Raw genomic sequence first — 18,317 nt, 5'->3', positions numbered from 1 at the left:
CTCAATGAGCCACAGATATAAGTACCTCAAATACTTATCCCGAAATGACAAACCCGGCCAAGCCTCTTGATCCGTCACTCCCGTCAGATCGCTGCACTTTGATCCTGGTGACTTCGAGCAGGAAGTCAAGAAATCTTTCTCCGTAGTCTATGCGAGGAGCGGATCCTTGTTGCTTGGTAGAACATCTATTTAAAAGAAGGGAAAGATGACACCGGATCAGAGCGAACACTGACAGGTAATGAATACATTATGTAAAGCTTATTACTGGTTGTAATGAAAGGAGTTAAATACATATTGACTGATGGTGGCATAACCTCTTGTTTGGAAATGGGAAACTCATTTTGCAGCCTACATTTAATCCAGGGCCTATGTAACAGTATATATTTAAACAGCACTGTGTGTTCTTGTGATGAGTTTCATCTTATTGCTGAATTCAAAATTCCCTTTATTGATCTACCATTTATTCTGTCCAGTCACGAAGTAAAGTCTTCCTGACAGATTAATAATTACTGAATCTTTGCTCATTTTAACCATGAATTACTAACAGTTAAGTAACTGGAAATTTCCCTCTTTCTGCCTCACTGCTTCTGGTTATTTTCAATCGTATGTAACTTTTGTTGAATAGCTGACAACAGCAATCACGAGATAATGGTAAATAGTAATCTATAAATATATATAGAGTGTAATGAAATATACTGGCTTTAGGGTGAGTGTGCTTGACTGAGAAAAGCTGTATTTTATCACTTGTGAATTCAACTTTTAACTTGTAAAAATGTTATTTTGTCCTTCAAATGTGATATAGTCTTGCTTTAAGCTGTCAAACTCTGTAAATATCCCCACTGGGTAAACAAATGATTTGTATGTTATGTGAGTGGGTCTATGCAACCATCTGTGCTGGTTTCACCAGAAACAGGTGTAATTTTGGCAGAACAATTTCTATTCAATCTTACAGGTTCGAGTGGCTCCAAGGGATTCTTGCCAATTTGAAGTTTTAACTTTCCAAAAAAGACGGACGTAGTTTAAAAATGTTTGGAAACAGCGGCCCTTTCTCGTATTCCCCGAGGTTAGTACATTTCATTTCACTTTCAGACTGCCCAGTCACTGGAATTCATTTTTAATAAATTTTTAAGCCTATGAGCACTAATTAGATTCTTTACAGCACTATAAACACGTGCTCACACCCTTTCATGATAAAACACCACTGTGTTGTGGTAACCGTGCAGTGGCTGGTTTATCTTCAAATCGCTGTGCCTTTGTACCTCAGGGGTTTCTCACCGGAGGACCTCCCTCAGCAGAGGCGAGCTTTCCAACAAGATGACTTCAAGGGTGCTCCGCTGCAGAGAAACAACATGTCCAGACCCAGTGGAAAATCAATATACAGTATGCTCGGACATAAACAGCCATCTCATCTGTTTATATTTCATTTTTTTGTGAGAACAAAATGTGTCAAACATTTCTTTGAAACCATTTTCTTTACATCAGTGCAGAGAAAGGAGTACTCCGAGGTGCTGAACAAACATCCTGACAACTTTCACGTCAGAGTGGAGGTAAGTGAGAGTGCAATGTGCACCAGCATGGAGACATAGTACAACCCATGGCCGTCCTAATCCATGACTTCTCCACATTGACTCCACAGCACCTGTTCACCTGTGAGCTGGACGGCCAGGAGGTGAAGACGGTGGACGACTGTTTGGCCAAGCTCAAGAGGCTGGATGCCAAAGGTCGTCTGTGGCCTCAGGAGATGATCATGGAGGTTCAGGGGGGATACCTACTGCTCAGTGACATTGAGACCAAGGTTGGTAGCCTTCACACTTCAGAAATGTTTCAACAAGTACGGCACATGGACAAACGTATGTGGACATTACAACATTCATCCTGAATTCCAAGTGTTCTGCTCTTTATATAGAAAATGAGATGCTTAGAAAAGTTAAGTTAAGCGTGGAGGAGGAGGAAAGTGTATGACAAATCTTAAAGACGGAAGAAATGTTGAAGGTCTCTAATAAGTTTAGTAAGTGCACTGCTGACAATAGTAGGTGACAATTAGGGGATTGACAACATTCAAATACATTAATAAAAATACAACATATCATAATTTGTTGCAGATAGAGCATAAAGTCCTAGATTTATTTCCATTGTTGTCCCTGGTCAAGATGTTCAGTGTTCAGTGTCGTGGCCATTTTTCTGTTTATGAATATTCTCAACATTGATTATTAACTGTGTATTTCTGTCATCATCATGTTTGTCCTGTTTAATCTGATTTCAAAGTCAGAGCTGGAGTCGCTGCCTCTGAGCTGCATCTTGCAAACCAAAGCTGTGCTGGATAGCTGCGCCTACAACTCTCTGCTCACAGTCTCTGTGCAACAACGCAGCAAACACATCCCCCAGGTCTTCATGTTCCAGTGTGAGGAGACTGGGGTGAGTCACATTTCACCCTAAACTTGACCTCCTGAAAGCATCCAGAGAAGAAAGGATGTGGTAGTCATGTTGTAGTGCGCAATCTCCGAAATCAAGGCCATTAACTGAAACCAGTATCACGATTTCACAACAATGGTTTTTGTTTGTGTCACGAAAGTTTGATTTCAAACATGTGTGTTTCACCAGGCGGGGCTCATCAAGAGGGATCTGGATAAGGTAGTCCAAAAAGGAGGTGATGTTGTGGAACCACGCAGATACCATTCTGACATCAGGTACAATATCACGTCACGGGACTTCAGTCTAAAGGGAGATAACATTAGCGAGAAGGAAATTGAAGGGTAAAATAATGCATTAACAGCTGTCTCTCGTTGATGTTCTCAGGACTAATCTTGAGAATATCATCGGGCAACAAGTTCCAGGAGGTTTCCGGCAACCTGGGCCTCGTTCTGTGCAGCAAGAGAGGACCCCATCACCACCACCACTACCGGACCACCCGCCCCCTCAGTGGAGGGTCAGAGAACCAGGTACGCATGCACTGAAAGCATATACAAAAATAAATGATAAACGTTCTTCATGGAAGAGAAACTCTTTCATTTCCTCAAGGTTTATGGATGTGTTCTGTGCAAATAAGATGGGTTCAGCACTAAAGTATCCAGTATGTTTTAAACTGTGTGTTGATGTTCGTCTTCAAACAACTCATTTTGTTGCCTTGTAGAAAACATGCCGCCTCCACGATTTGACGCCCCACGAGAAGCGCCGATGCACCATCTTGATCTTCATGAATTACATATTAGCCCAGAGGTCGCTGTGCAAACGGACACAGAGAGGAACACAGTCAGTACTGCCAGTTGGACTGTTTACATTAGTCATAAATCATAGATAGTGGATTATATCAGTGATAAATGATCACAGATGTCTAATCATTTCTCTCATCTCAAGGAAAACATGCTCACACCTGCCGCCGCTGAATGATTTGTGTCACGCGTGTGCTCCTTTTCACAGGACATTTTAAACCACGTTATAAGTGATTTGGAGATCTTCATTGACAAAGTGTCTGCTGCAGCAAATGCACCTTCTTTACCGCAAGAGGCGAAGAAGAAAAACAACGCATTTAAGATGAAAAAAACAAAGAAAAATGGTAATATCCTTTTATTTCTTTTACTATGACTGTTTCCAAGGACACATCTTCTTATGGAAGTAATTACTGGAGAAGTCATGCTATCTGCATGCAGACATGCAGATAGCACAGATGTTTGTGTCTGATCAGTTTGTTTCCCTCTCTTAAAGTACCCACTTTCAGTCTGCCACCCTGGGAGGAATATATCTACTATCTTCAGAAAGTCAAGTATGGATTCAATCTTCTGGTAAATACTTCTTGAATGTCTCCAAAGGTGATAAATTGACCAGAGTGGTTTTTGAAATATTTTGTGTGAACGCTGTAATGTGTTGACTGGAGTGTGATTGCAGCAGAAAGCAGTGGAGTGCGATTGAAAAGCTCTTTGTATTACAGGGTCAGCTGGACGGGACACTAGCCAGCCCTTCTGCTCCTGACTTTGTCCACATCTTCTTCACTAGTTTAGGCGCAGTAAGTTCTTCTGAACGCATTTTTCACTGGACGCGTCTACTTTCAAGGCACAACAGTTGAGATTTACTTCCTTCATTTTTAAACAGATACTGCCTCAGTATCCTGCAGACCTTCCTCCTACTGTTCTCTCACCGCTGCTGACGGAGGCGGCCGTGCAGCTGCTGAGTCAGGTCGTCGACCCAGAGGAAGATCTCCTGTGGAGGTCTCTGGGAGACAGCTGGAACATCCCCAGGTAGACCGGCCTTTATAACCCTCGCACTCTTTTTTTATCAAGCTTGTTACCTCCTCATATATAGCCCTCTAATTGCATGTCACCTGCCCTGACACGCCCCAACCTGGGCGTAGTGTGTGTGTTTGCAGTTATGTGAATATAGGTCAGAGTTAATGCTTCAGTCATGTGCTATAGAAAACATAAGAGAAAGGAGTGAATTGAAACTACTGCTAATTTCATTTTTTAAGTTTTAAGTTTGGTCAAAGGAAATACAATGAGGGGACTTAAGGGGATTTAATTCACTAATGCTTTAATGATCAGTTTTAAACTGTTAATAAGAACAAGTTGCCAGATTGTGAAGATCCCTCTGGCTGGTGTTTAACTGCCCTCCGCCGTGACACTTAGACTTAGTCTTTTTATATCAGTAGTTCTTCAGGAACACCCCTCCAACCGACTGTTTGACCACCTATATCGTATTAGCATTTATAGCTGCATTTTAGAGAGGATAAACAAATACATGTAATTCTTTCAACTTTGTGCAAGCCATCTGTGGTCCTGTTTGATTTATTCTTATAAACTCTCCATGAAGGTGCATCATTATGAAAGTGGTATAAAGGTTTGTTGGGTACCTTTCTCGTGCTTGAATTATCTCAAAGCCATCATTCACAGATGTCTCAGAAAGCTCATTAAAAGCAATGTTGCATGAAGTCAAGTTAAGAGCATTAGATCCTTCTTTCTTTTTTGTAACTTGACTGAAAGTTTTCTCCCCTCCTATCACCTCGTAGATCTAGATGGCCGGACGACGATGTCCCACTTTACATCCCCGAGTTCTATGATGGCTGGCAGCCGCCTGCCCCCTCACGCATGCCTTCCTCGCTCCCTTATCAGAACGCTCCGTTGAGCAGGAGCAGCAGCCAGCGGTTCCCACCCGGCCCTCGTGAGCCACCTCTGTACATGCGGGTCATTTACGACTTCATGGCCAGAAACAACCAAGAGTTGAGCATTATGAAGGGTGATGTTGTTCAGGTGAGATGAGAAATATGGTAATAAAGGTATAAATCCTTGTCTTGCATTTTTTAAATATCAAGCAGGTTTGGAGCAGTTTATTGTATGTGCCTTAAAATTGATCTGCCTCAAGCAGTCCAAAGTTGCTGGAACTGGAGTTGGATTTGGTTTTCGGCACCCACCCCCACTGACAACATCTGTGTCATGGGATGGTAACCCAACCATTCTCCAAAGTGAATGAGCAAAATTACATTAATGTATCAAAAGCAAATTTTCCTTCAGTTTTTTACTATTATATGTGATGTTTAAGGATTAATATTACTGCTGCATTAATGTGTATCTGAAGTTGTTTAAGAATGTGCTAATGTAAACTACTAAAATATTGTACTACATTACTCTAGATACAGCCTTGTCGTCAGTACATTTTTAATAAAGCCGTTTGTATATTTACAGCAGTCACAATCAGTATTGCCAGTATCAACATTCAGGTGCTTGAGATGTTCTCTCTTTGGGCTTTTTACAGGTGGTTCAGAAATCCAAGCAATGGTGGCTTGTTCGCAACGCCCGCGACGAGGAAGGCCACATTCCTCAGAATGTTCTGGAGCCGATGAAGAGCGAGGGGCCCATGGAAGACCCCCGTGGTCCTGTGACTCTGGATATGACGTCCCCATCCGCAGAGGTCAAAGCCTGGCTGGAGTACAAAGGTTTCTCCAGAATGTGAGTGAAGTAATGCACAGACTGGCTGGGAGCTTTAACACGATTGTACTGTAAATAAGACCTGTGTCGCATGCTGAAGTCATATATTCTGTGTGTTTTCATCTGCAGCACTGCGAACAGCCTCGGGGTGCTGACTGGTAAACTGCTTCTGGGGATGTCCAAGGATGAGATTAGGACTGTGTGTCCAGAGGAAGGAGGCAAGGTCTTCTTCCAGCTGCAGGCCATTAAATCAGCCATTGCTGTAAGTAATGTGTCAAGTGATACACACACCCTAACATCCAGCTGCAGCACATCAGTAATGTCTGATCCTGTTTCCTACAGCTCGCCAGTGAACCATCAGGCCCGTACAACGGCCGCTACTAACGAACCAACCGCTTCAGTTTGTTTTCTCCTGACTTTTCATCCACAGAACTGGAATTATTGTCTAATTCATCAGTTAGTCATACATTCTTTGCTTTTAGCATTTGATATTTAAGGGAAAGCACTTTTACTGAATGAAACCTGTATAATTTACTGAAATCAATTACTGCAATTTACTTATAATGTACTTTTAGTTATTTCAAGTACATTTTGAAGTTAAGAGTAAACCAAAATATGCATTTAGACATTTGCTCAATTCAACACCGTCCATGTTTCTTCTTTAGCAGCAGCATTTAACAAAGTTACATACTGTAAATATACAGTGCATTCACCTCTGCTGCGTTCACGGGTAACTTAGGTCTGTTTCAACCGTGTCTTTATGTTCCCATGTTTTTGTGTGTAAGTAACCAATGGGACCATTATTTAAATAACTGGTCCTGTATTGAAGGATAACAGTAACCGGCAGCCGCTAAAAAAAGAGCAATGTGAGGGCAATTGTGCAGCGTCAGTGTTACGTGATGTCCACTAAAAGTGCTTGTTTTTGCAACGGACAGGCTCAGATTGTTAGAAATGTTCGACAACAAAAACATGTTCCCTTGCTTTTCTTGGTCTGTTTATTATCGTGTCCAAGTCTGCCCGGCTGGCACTCGCCTCGTTTCAGAACAGGACTTCTCCTTGAGTGAGACCCTTTCTATTATGTTGTCACACTTTATAACAATCAGAACGTGTCAATGGCAAACTCAAGCCCTTTTAGTGGAGAACAGCTTGCTCTGATAGGATTACGTTGCAGCATGCGAGAGGCTGCCGTCTACAGTGCTCTTCCTCAATACTGGACCAATTCTAAAAATGATCAAAATTACCGTTTAACTTGTACCCTGTAATATATCTTCTTTAAATTGATGTTTAGATGTTGTGTACAGAAGGTGAAGTTGAAATGAATCACAAAACGAAGGAAAGTCACACATTTAACTTTAATCCGTCAAAAACAAATTCTATCACAATGTGACTAGTAAATGAAGTGCTTTAACTCAAATTAAACTTTGGTTTCCTTTTACACAATTCTGATTCAACTAAAAATGGTTCTCATAACAGGAATGTAAATGTTTGGGAAGTGTAAAACCTGATTAAAAGGACTTGAAACCTGCACATCCAGCCAGTAAACAGCTTACTAAAAAAAGACATACTACAAACAATCTTTTCACTGGTCTTGAATTTACGAGCTACTGAGACAGTTGCACTTGTGAACATTGTTGTTTCTCTCAGGCGTCATTGTCTTCTACTCTTTCTTGTTTCCCCAATTGGCCGTCTTGTTGTTGACAGGAGTCTTCATGAATCGGTCTGACTTCATGTAGGCAGCAATCTTCTCAAGAGCCTATGATGATATGAGAACGTACCAAGGCATTAAAAACAACTCCACATATACAACATTCACCTATAGACATCACAGAGAAAGACAAAAAATAAGCGCTAGAGTGCATATTTCCTGACTGCAACTTTCCGTGGTAAGTGTTGGATGTGCCGTTTGCATCTAACAAACATGTTCTCACCTCAAAACGGTCAAGAAGAGATTTGAGGTTCTTGAAGTCATCCAGGCACTCAGGGAAACACATCCTGTGTTGATCCAACAGCTCGTATAGGATGAAGTCTACAAAAGTGATCTGTTGTAAAGAAAAGTTATCATTCACAAACGTGTTAAAAAAAGCTAAATAAAAGGCTCAAACCAGAGACTTTATAGCCGCAAAAATATATAGTTTTATCTGATAAAGGAGTCAAACGACATGAGTGTTTCACTATGAACTTTCACTTGACATCCGTCACCCATCTCTGCGGTTGTCCCTCAGCTCTATGGAGCTTTATGATCTGTTCAAGCTCATGGTTTAGTTTTTTCATCCCATAAGACTTACTTCTTGGTTCAGTCTCACCTTGTCAACTCAACTCTGATAAATATAATATAAGCTACCTGGTTAGCACCAAATGACAAAGTTAATAACCATACAGCAGCTCAAGACTCAATTTAACAAAACAACCCTGAATGGCTAATGTTAGCTCATAAGGCCATAATATGTCAAATGCATGTAATTGATATCATTGCGTATCATTTTTGGCTCGTTGTGGCTTTAAAAGTGACTGTACCACAACCCGACATAAAGAACATGTTTAATGGCTGACTGACATACCTCTTCACCAGCAAACCACTTCCTTTTCCCCAAGAAATCTGAGAACTGCTTCAGTACGCCTGGCAGAGTCTTAAGGTACTCTGGCTTCAGCTTGTCCTGATTTCAGAGAGGCGATGTTGGCGTTAGTGGCGGCTTGGAGGCGTAAAGTGACACATTCAGTGTTGTTAAGCGTTTTATGTAGTACTCACAAAGTCTAAGTAGCACAGCCTCACAAAGCCGTTTCTGAAGTCCATCGCCTGGTTCTCCATCATGTCCACACGGACTTTCTCCTCCTCTTCCTTCCCACCTGTGATCAGAGCAGATTTAGTGAAGCACTCTCAGAATAAAGACCGAGATACTACACCTGAAAAGTGTATAATTGTGTGGTTCCTTCTTTTTTTTTTTTTAAAAAGGAGACCACGAGAAATAAATAATATATTTTGAAACATTCATAATGGAATTTATATGTGGAATAAATGACAATACTTACACAACTTGTGCTTACGAGCAATGTATCTCATGATAGCATTGCTCTGCACTATCTTCCGTTCTCCGTCCTCCAAGTAGGGCAGCTATGGTGAGACGTTAACAATAACATTATTAGTTTGTGTTTGCCAGCTTTACACTTCAATTAATGCTCAAAAGTTAAACTCACGTACATTGGGAAAGTCCATTCCAAGTTTATCTTTTACATCCAACCAGCACTTCTTGTCAAAGCCGGGAGCTGTGTGAGAGAATAATGTGGGTTAGGGGTTGAGTCGGTATGATGTATGGACACTTAAGTCACTATTTTCTTTAAAATTATGACAACCATTTGCTGAATTGGTAAGTTACCTTCGCCACAGGCGTAAAACTTGTCCTCATACTTGGAGCCAGTGTACTCCAGCAGCAGACGGGCAGGCTGGGCGAGCTTCATGAGTGGACAAAAAAAAAAACAGCTTATATATCAACATATTTGACCAAGATTAAAACAAAAGAAAAAGAAAAAAAAAATCTTAATTGATTAATCTATTAGCCAATTCATCGATTATCGTTAGTTATTCTAAATAAATATAGGGGACAATCAATAAGTGTTAAAAATCACATAAACCAGTGGTTTATCAGGTAAAAGTACAACACATTTGCTGCCGACTCTCAATTGTCAAGTTTCTCTTTGTTGTGCGATACAATGTAATCATTCAGGTTTTAAGTTAAAGCTCAAATAAAAAGTATACAGCTTATCAAATCAAGCTATTTCAATGCAAATCGAGTGCTGACCATAAAAAGTTAAGAAAAATAACCATTTCAATGGATATAGACATTTGACGATTTTAGCTTTTAGAGCTACATTTTGTGTTCGAACGTTACTCGCATAAGCACGTGCATTGATTTATTTTTTTCCCCAAATACATTTCCCATCAAATGTTACAAACTTAACAGCCCTTTGATTGAACTGGTCATCCAGGCAGAGCAGCGCCATTGTCTGAGCGCCGGACACACGGATCAGTTACAATAGGACAACTAGACTCGTAGCTAATGCTAGCTCTTCAGATGCAACTTTGGCTTCATTTTTAGCAGCAGTTTGAGCAAGTTCACCTTTAACCCACAGCGCCGCTGCACACAACAGGGGCTACTTTATAAACAAAGAAGAAGAAGACAGACACTCACCCCACGAATATCCCAGTACGCCAGTTTCATCGTCATTTTGAATCACTTGTAGGGACTAAATGTGGCTGATAGCGACTCGAGCAGCTGCCTTAAACGGAGAGGTCGGGCTGGTTTCTTTGTGTGAGACGACAGAAGCACGAGGTGGGCGGGGTAGACCTGACGGATCACGTGTTTGAGGGTTTAGACCCGCTCCAAACGGGATTCAGATTCTTCACGTGAATGCAGCCTCATGTGTGAATGATACATTATTATTTCTGTAAACCGTTTCTTTGTTTGCACAGCTATTGTACATGGCCATGGTCTGTGACTTTGAACGCGCTCTGCAGCTGCTCACACCGGTATATCCATCTGACACGACAATGCAACTGGATGAGCAACACCAGTAGCGTGTATGGAAAACCTGTTTTATGGAAACACATGCAAGTCCAGACAGAAGCCACAACGGAAACTAATGTATCACTGTATTGCAAGACTGTTGTCGAGGCCGGAACTTCACGAGAGGAGGTAGGCTGCAAACTTTCGCCGCTGCTGACTCCCAGCAACGGAGACTAATCAAAAAACGAACTGGATCCAATTAAAAGTCAAAAATAGTATTTAATAAAAAGATAGCAGATACAACTGCAACCACGAAGGTAAACAATGCAAACTGATGCACTCAATTGCAACCTAATGTTTTACAAATGCAATCTGAATTAAAACTGCGAGCAGTGATGAACGGGCCCTCGCCTCCCTTGCGCGTCCGGGCTTGCGGCGGACTCCGGCCTGCGCGTCGGAGAACGTCCGCGACCGCGGGACGGCGGGTCCGCGAGCGAGACGTCGTCGATCCCGCGTGGGACCGCCCGATGCCGGAAACGATGCTTTGCAAATAGTACTATGCTAAGGAAGAAATGACACCGAAATCAAAATGGCCGACTTCTGGTAGGTTTTAGAGCACGGTGCCAAGAGACTTATTTTTAAGTCTCCGCAGGATACGTGCGCCTACCGAGTTTCGTACGTGTAGCTCAAACGTAGCGCCGGGGCTGCTCTTTTGAAATATTGTAGGGGGCGCTACAGAGGCAATTTAAAACGGACAAGGCCAAAAATCATACCACATACTTCTTCCGATGCCTTTGACACATGTGCAAAGTGCCATGAATTTTTGAGCATCCTAACCTACTATGCTATGGAAAAATGACACCAAAATCAAAATGGCCGACTTCAGTAGGTTTTAGAGCATGGTGCCAAGAGACTTATTTTTAAGTCTCCACAGGATACGTGTGCCTACCAAGTTTCGTACATGTAGCTCAAACGTAGCGCCGGGGCTGCTCTTTTGAAATATTGTAGGGGGCGCTACAGAGGCAATTTAAAACGGACAAGGCCAAAAATCATACCACATACTTCTTCCGATGCCTTTGACACATGTGCATAGTTCCATAAATTTTTGAGCATCCTAACCTACTGAACCATATTTCCTTCAGCCAGTAGGTGGCGCTATGAGTTTTCTGAATTTTTTCAAATCAGGTATGTTCAAGCTTGAAGTGGCATCATGCACAAGAAGTTTTGTGCAAATTGGATAATGTACCTTGGAGTTATAACAACTTCAATTTTGCATGGCGAACGATGCGTCGCCACGGCAACAGCGTTAAACGAAAACTCACAATACTTATGGCAAATCTTCATCAATGTCTTAAGGCCATCCTAGCACAATTTGAGACTAATCGGGTCACGTGGCTAGGAGGAATAAATGAAAGTCTAAAAAAAAACATTGCCTTCAGCCAGTAGGTGGCGCTATGAGTTATCGAAATTTTTTTAATTTGTGTGTGTTCATGCTTGAAGAGGCTTCATGCACAAGAAGTTTTGTGTGTATTGGTTAATGTACCTTAGAGTTATAACAACTTGATTTTTCATAAAAATGATGCAAAATGGCCGCCACGCCACGTCAAGGTTCTTCGACGAAAACTCTAGCTTTTAATAATTTTTAATCAAAAAGGTCTTAAGAGCACCCTGAACAAATATGAAGTCGATCGCATAAATGCTCTAGGAGGAGTTCGTTAAAATACGAAGGCTGCAAAATGCGAAAAGTGCCAAAAAACACAAATTTGCGGGTTTACTGTAGCGCCCCCTATTGGTTGAATGCAACAAAAATCTCAGGGTATGTTACGGTAGGCGATGTGCACATATGCTGAAAGTTTCGTGAATTTCCGACAAATGGTTGAGATGTTATGTGTATTGATATTAAGCCACGCCCATAAGAAGTTCATTGGTCCATATCTTTTCAACGCAAAGAGATATCAAAAAGCTTTTGATAAATCTGAGTGATCTACATCCACTAATGATCCACAGCAATTTTGGTAGCAATAGGAGCCAGCGTGTAGGAGGAGTTCGCAAAGATGTGTTTTACACTAAATTCAAGATGGCGGAAAATTTAAGTAGGCGGAGCTTAGGGGTCTGAGAGGCTTTTTTTTAGATCTAGCGGATTAGGACATGCCTGTTGATTTTCAAGTCAATCGGAAAAACTGGCCGAGGGGCGTCACCGGTCCGCTTTGTAGGGGGCGCTAGAGAGCCATTTTTTTACACACATTTATGGCACCTATATCAAACCTCTATTTTCGCCAGACCTGACAAGTCTGCAAAATTTGGTGAGTTTTCATGCATGGCAAGTACCCCCAAAATGCTCCCAAAGCATAAAAATAAAAATCGCAAAGAAAAATACCCCATACAATTTCAATAGGGCCTTCGCCGGCCCGACGTTGTCGGCGGCTCGGGCCCTAAATACACCATGCATGGTAATGTTCTCGAGAACAGAGTCCACGTGCAATTTCACTCACAGGTCCGACCTGGCCGGGTTCTGAAAAACGAATATTGCCGAGAACTGAAACTTTCTCTCTCAAACATTCTTTTTATGTTCTTTGATGGCTGGAAAGCGCCCCAAGCCGTCGCAAAACATAAAGGCCGTCATCCGGGGTCAGTGATTGGTTTCCGATTGATCTGACCCCACCTCCATCGATCCGTTGCTCATCTCAGTGGCTGGTTCCTTGTGACATCACCTCTGACATCACCTCTGACATCACCTCTGACCTGGGACCGCATGGTTTTTCCCAGGAGTCCTCTCTGTTACTTTATGGCCGTCTGCTTCCTCATCAGTCGTCTCCGGTTCTCCTCCTCCTTCCTTGGCCATTTGTCCAGCACCTCTGTGTCCCCTTTGATGTCCCCTTTGGTGTCTCCTTTGATGTCTCTGAAAAGCCTTGCCTTGAATTCCCTAACTTTCCCTGTTGGCTATTCTTTACAGTGTTTAAATCCTCCAGTGTTTATGCATTCATGATTTCAATACATTCAATATGTCAGTACACTGTAACATGCAATATCCTTCATGTAAACATATAACAAACATAATTCATTCTTCAGTAAATATTTTGTGACTCTTACATATTTTACATTTTATTATTGTAACACTTCTATTCACCACTAAGGGTGCTACAAATTCTACTACTTCTACTTCTTAATACTGTAATTCTCCACACTGTACGCAGGGATTTCTATACAGCTTTTAAAATAACGCCGTGCATCACCTGCATTCAAAACAGTTTCTTCAGGGCGGTTTGTGCAATCATTGGCCTGCACACAAAAAGTAAAAGGGGAAAGATGAAAGTTCACCAACTGAAGTTCCAGTTATTATCTTTTTTTCTGGAGCTTTTAAAAGTCTCACATGGTATTCATCAGCAGATTTGCTCAGCTGTCTCTTCAATGCAAGCTCAGTAGTTTATTTTTTTAATTATATTTTTAATCAATAGCACTTTTTCAAGAGTGACTCTGTTGGAAGCTCTGGAAGGAGCTGGTAAGTGGACTTAGGATTGTTCTAACAAACAGGTACCGGTGCAGTACTGACTCTATAAGGGCTATTGTTGTTATCAATATACTTATCAACCATGTTTTGATTGTGTAGTGAGACAAATGCTAAATAATACCTAGCGTCTAAAGTGAGGTGAATATCCCTACTGAGTCTTACAAATACTATAACTAAATTACAATGATACAATTACAGACATTCTTGCACATTTACTAATGCTTATTTTCAGTTGACAAATGACTCAAACAATTAATTGTTAGAAATATAATCTATTACTTTTCAGTAGATCAGCTATCTGACAATCGTTTTAACACTACCAGACGCACTAAATCCCTAAATGCAGTCATATTATAAGGTTTACGGTACAATGTGTGTGAGCTATGGGAACATATTTTTTGCAGCCGGACCTCAATCCTTTAATGAAGTAGATTTGTAGACGGTCTGAATTCTGTGTTGGATTTCCTGCACACTTTGACCCAGAGTGCAGCGTAATGAGCTGAATGGGATTATGGACACGCCACACAATGCACTCTTTGTTTCACGCCCTTTATTCACTCCCACAACTGACAACAAAAAGAAAAGATTAACTAATAAAACAGACCTTATTTGTCTAGATACATTCATCATACTGTTATTATTTGCATTCTGGGATGTAAAAACGGCAGCAAGTCAAGCGCTCCAATGTATACTTTTATTTTTCTTAGACACAAAGGCCGTTAACACTTTACAAACAGCACACATAGTTCTCTGGGGAGGGACACATAGTGATTTTGCATTGCAACAGTAAACCCCGGAGATAACATCAAGACCCAGACTGAAGGCAGGAGTTTGAAAACGGGTTTGTGAAGTTAGTCGACTTGGCACCAGTTGGACTCGTGTAAAGATTGAAAACTGAAGGAACAGATCATGCATCATTCAGTGCGACTCAAAAATGTATGTATTTTAAATATCTGTGTGTAAAGGACGGATCAGAGTTATGTCATAAAATAAGCGTTAGTATGATGAGATGCTACAACTGAGCAGCATTACTGCACACTAGAAACAAATATTGACGGAAACAACAGTATTGCCTATATCACGTAAATGTCATGCCTGAGTACTAAACTGCAAACACTCGTTAGATTATTATTCAGTGACAAGAAACATTGAAGTCTCATACCTTTATTATTACCATGGACCTACAATTATGTGTATTTTGATCCAGATAAAAGCAACGCAAACTATAATCTGGGTGATTCAGCTGAAAACAGCCTTAATAATCTAAACTAAACCACTTTCTTCAAAATAATACAGTTTGCCTTACTTACTGGGTTTGACTTTCACAAAGGTGAGTGGCCCATAACACCCATCTCCAAAACAATGTATCAGGATCTGACAGGAAGTCACAAACACATTAAATCAGGATGCATGGTATGTAGTCATAACTTATAAGAATATAAATCATAAGTCATCTAAAATGAGTTGGCATAACCATTACAAACAAACATACTGCTGTGTCAGCATGATCTCAAACTAGGAGACTTGTCCCAACAAATGTACTGGCATGGCGACACAGACAAAGGGAACAGATCACACCCTAAAATAACCTCTCCTTCTCTTAATTCCCCCGCCCTGTGCGTAGACAGGGCACAATAAAGTGTCACATGCCATAGAGCATGGTCTCTTGACACTTACCCATCTTGTGTCAAATCATAAAAAGTATACTATGACTTTTTTATGATTTATGTCGTCATACTATGACTTTTTCATGACTTTGTTCTACATACGTACTATACTATGAATTTTTTCGAAATACTATGAAATTACTTTTTAATTACTTTTTAAGCCATGCAATACGATGACTTTTTAAAGACTTATTACGACATATTACAGCTTTTTTTCAATGTTTTTATTTTACATACTATACTATGACTTTGTTCTAAATACTATGCTATGACTTTTTTTGACATAACATACTATGGCTTTTTATGATTTTTATCATCATACTATACTATGACATTTTAATTATTTTTTTTGACATATTATAATATTACCTTTTAAAGACTTTTTAAGCCACACAATACCATGACTTTTTAAAGACTTTTTACAACATATTATAATACAACTTTTTTTCGACATACTATACTTTCAACAATAGACCATTTCACTTTTGAAACACAATATCAGCTAAATGGATCGTTTCCTATAGTCTTGCGTAATGTCTCACCCTCCGCAAATAATAAAAACAGGCGCATGCAAGTGATACGAGTGCACACGGCAAGTGGATAATAGGGGTAAGGTGATACGATCCCCCGCATAGCACTCGTATAAACAAAAAAAACACCTCACTTTTAAAGGTGTTTGCTGACAAACTATGTAGTATAGTTTAAACTATTCTATATCATTTGCTTTCTGGGATGTAAAAACGACAGCTAGTCAAGCACTCCGATATGAACATTTATTTTTCTTCGACACAAATGCAATTAAATGATATTTCACAAACAGCACATACAATTCCCTTGGAGGGACACTTAGGGCTTTTGAATAGCAACAAGAAACCCCAGAGACAACATCAGGACCCAGACTTAAGGCAGGATTTTGAAAAGGGTGTGTCAAGTTAGTCGACTTTCAGTTCTCAAAAAATCTGTTTCTTCATCAACTTGGCAATTTTGTGCAAAGAGGAAAAACTGAAGGAACAGATCATGCGTCATTCACTGATTTGGAAATGTATGTATTTTTAATATCTGTGTGTAAAGGACAGAGTTACTGTTCAGACTGAAACAATCATTAAATAAGAGTTAGTATAATAAGATGCTACAACTGAGTAGCATTACAGCACACCAGAAACAAATATTGAGGAGCACACATGCAACTCTACTGAATAACTGTAAGGACTGTAAAAATAAGCCCAACAACCATATGATGCAAAACAGCTGTGGGAAATATGTCATCATTACCAGTAGAAGGAATGCAGAAGATGTAGATTTTTCTGCCAGTTATACAGCAGAAGTTATTGTGCTGTGGATAATAACACTAGGAAATGTCAACCATACATTTTGTCTAATTAACAAACACGTTCAACGTGACAACTGGTTACGGCTAGAAAGGATCCGTCTTGTTTAAAACTCTCGCAAGAGTTTGTGATCATGTGTTTACATCTTTACGTCAGCAGACGGCCTTGCAGCTATCTTGTATCGCTATACTGTAAGGCAGTGGTCGCCAAACTACGGCCCGCGGGCCGGATGCGGCCCGCCTCCACATTTGGTCCGGCCCCCTGAACAATACCAGAGACGCATTATGATTTTTTTTCAGTCTGCACAGTTAATCGAATTTTAATCGCGATCACGATTTTGGCTGCCACGATTAAATGAGCATGATCGTCTGCGATATTAACGTTTAAAATACGTGCTCTGCTACATATCAAATCAAACGCTTCCTGAATCAGCCAACCACCAGGGGGCGAACGAGATGAGAGCTGTCATGCGCGCACCCTGTAGAAGTAGAAGAGTAGAAGAAGTAGAAGAGCCGAGAGACGGGAGCTTGAAGGACGAGTACTTGTGCTTAATTTATTTACACGCCGGCATGTCATGTCTGTCAATACATGGTCGCGCGTTTTCAATTCCCCTGCTCTCTTTATCGCGCACGGCGGTGTTCCGCCCCGATCCGCGCGCACGATGCAACAGTCGCCCCCCCCCCCCCCCCCCCCCCAATAATCGGGCCCTAGGTCAAACGATATGTTCAGTGATGTGGCCCTCACAGGAAAAAGTTTGGGGACCCCTGCTGTAAGGTAACATTTGCAGTGCATGTTCACATGCTAGTTTGAATGCAGTGTGTTATTTGTTAGAGATTAAGATTCTAGTGAAGTCATGACTCAAGTTCAAGGCTATGGTTGTTTTTTATTATCTTAAAGATACATTGAGGATCTTTCATTGTGTGTTGATTTTGGCGCCTCCGTGGACAATAGCGGTAATATTTACGAGCACCAGATTCCCTTTAGAAAATCTCTCATTTTACTGCAGAGGGTCTGACAGTCTACCCCGCTCAGTCCTGGTTCTGGTTCTGGTTTTCCCCTGCCTCCCTTTCTGCCTCCCTTTCCTCCAGCGGGCCCAACGATAAGGCCTGGCTCTCCAGCAGCGGTGTGTCGGTGTTGGCTCGCAGCGGGAACCAGCAGCACTCTACGGGGCACTGAGCTATCCACCGCCTGTCCATATTTTACCCATTGCACCTTTAACAGCTGGTGCAACCAGCTCCTGGAGACCAACTACGAACTATACTCTAACTAAAGTGCGAGGTTCCAAAGCCTTCTCCACACTGCACAGTTGTTTATTTTGAAATAGATTGGAGTCTATAAATATGTGAATCTGATTTTTTTTCCACCCGTTTTTAACTTCAGAAAGTAACCTCCCCCATGGTCAC

The 18,317-nt window shown here is 41.1% G+C and overlaps 2 protein-coding genes across 2 annotated transcripts; one reads left to right on the top strand and one right to left on the bottom strand.

Moving 5' to 3' along the window:
- The first annotated feature begins 67 nt into the window (after window positions 1-67).
- On the top strand, window positions 68-7,089 carry eps8l3b (EPS8 signaling adaptor L3b). Its single transcript, XM_079177329.1, has 17 exons — window positions 68-235; window positions 953-1,063; window positions 1,265-1,380; window positions 1,483-1,547; window positions 1,637-1,795; window positions 2,266-2,415; window positions 2,602-2,687; window positions 2,797-2,939; window positions 3,131-3,249; window positions 3,418-3,553; window positions 3,703-3,779; window positions 3,926-4,000; window positions 4,087-4,232; window positions 4,997-5,237; window positions 5,740-5,933; window positions 6,042-6,174; window positions 6,255-7,089. The coding sequence occupies exons 2-17, from the start codon at window positions 1,026-1,028 to the stop codon at window positions 6,294-6,296; spliced, it is 1,920 nt and encodes a 639-aa protein (XP_079033455.1). The 5' UTR covers window positions 68-235; window positions 953-1,025; the 3' UTR covers window positions 6,297-7,089.
- Window positions 7,090-7,245: 156 nt separating this feature from the next.
- Window positions 7,246-10,255, bottom strand: LOC306709273 (glutathione S-transferase Mu 3-like). Its single transcript, XM_079177340.1, has 8 exons — window positions 10,097-10,255; window positions 9,284-9,359; window positions 9,109-9,173; window positions 8,940-9,021; window positions 8,659-8,756; window positions 8,471-8,566; window positions 7,841-7,951; window positions 7,246-7,665 (listed from the first exon to the last, which is right to left on the bottom strand). The coding sequence occupies exons 1-8, from the start codon at window positions 10,130-10,132 to the stop codon at window positions 7,570-7,572; spliced, it is 660 nt and encodes a 219-aa protein (XP_079033466.1). The 5' UTR covers window positions 10,133-10,255; the 3' UTR covers window positions 7,246-7,569.
- Between the last annotated feature and the right edge of the window lie 8,062 nt (window positions 10,256-18,317).

Source organism: Pholis gunnellus (genome assembly GCF_910591455.1).
Source record: "Pholis gunnellus genome assembly, chromosome: 2".
Taxonomy (NCBI): domain Eukaryota; kingdom Metazoa; phylum Chordata; class Actinopteri; order Perciformes; family Pholidae; genus Pholis; species Pholis gunnellus.
Note: the sequence above shows the minus strand (reverse complement) of the source record. Positions and strands in the feature narration are given on the sequence as shown.

Bases quoted from the DNA above. Each gene is read 5' to 3' on its own strand.
- eps8l3b (XM_079177329.1), top strand. From the start codon at position 1,026: ATGTTTGGAAACAGCGGCCCTTTCTCGTATTCCCCGAG. The intron at 1,796-2,265 runs GTTGGTAGCCTT...CTGATTTCAAAG, and splicing joins TCAGTGACATTGAGACCAAG to TCAGAGCTGGAGTCGCTGCC. The intron at 2,940-3,130 runs GTACGCATGCAC...GTTGCCTTGTAG, and splicing joins GTGGAGGGTCAGAGAACCAG to AAAACATGCCGCCTCCACGA.
- LOC306709273 (XM_079177340.1), bottom strand. From the start codon at position 10,132: ATGACGATGAAACTGGCGTACTGGGATATTCGTGGG. The intron at 9,360-10,096 runs GTGAGTGTCTGT...CCACTCATGAAG, and splicing joins CGTACTGGGATATTCGTGGG to CTCGCCCAGCCTGCCCGTCT. The intron at 7,666-7,840 runs GTGAGAACATGT...ATATCATCATAG, and splicing joins CTCTTCTTGACCGTTTTGAG to GCTCTTGAGAAGATTGCTGC.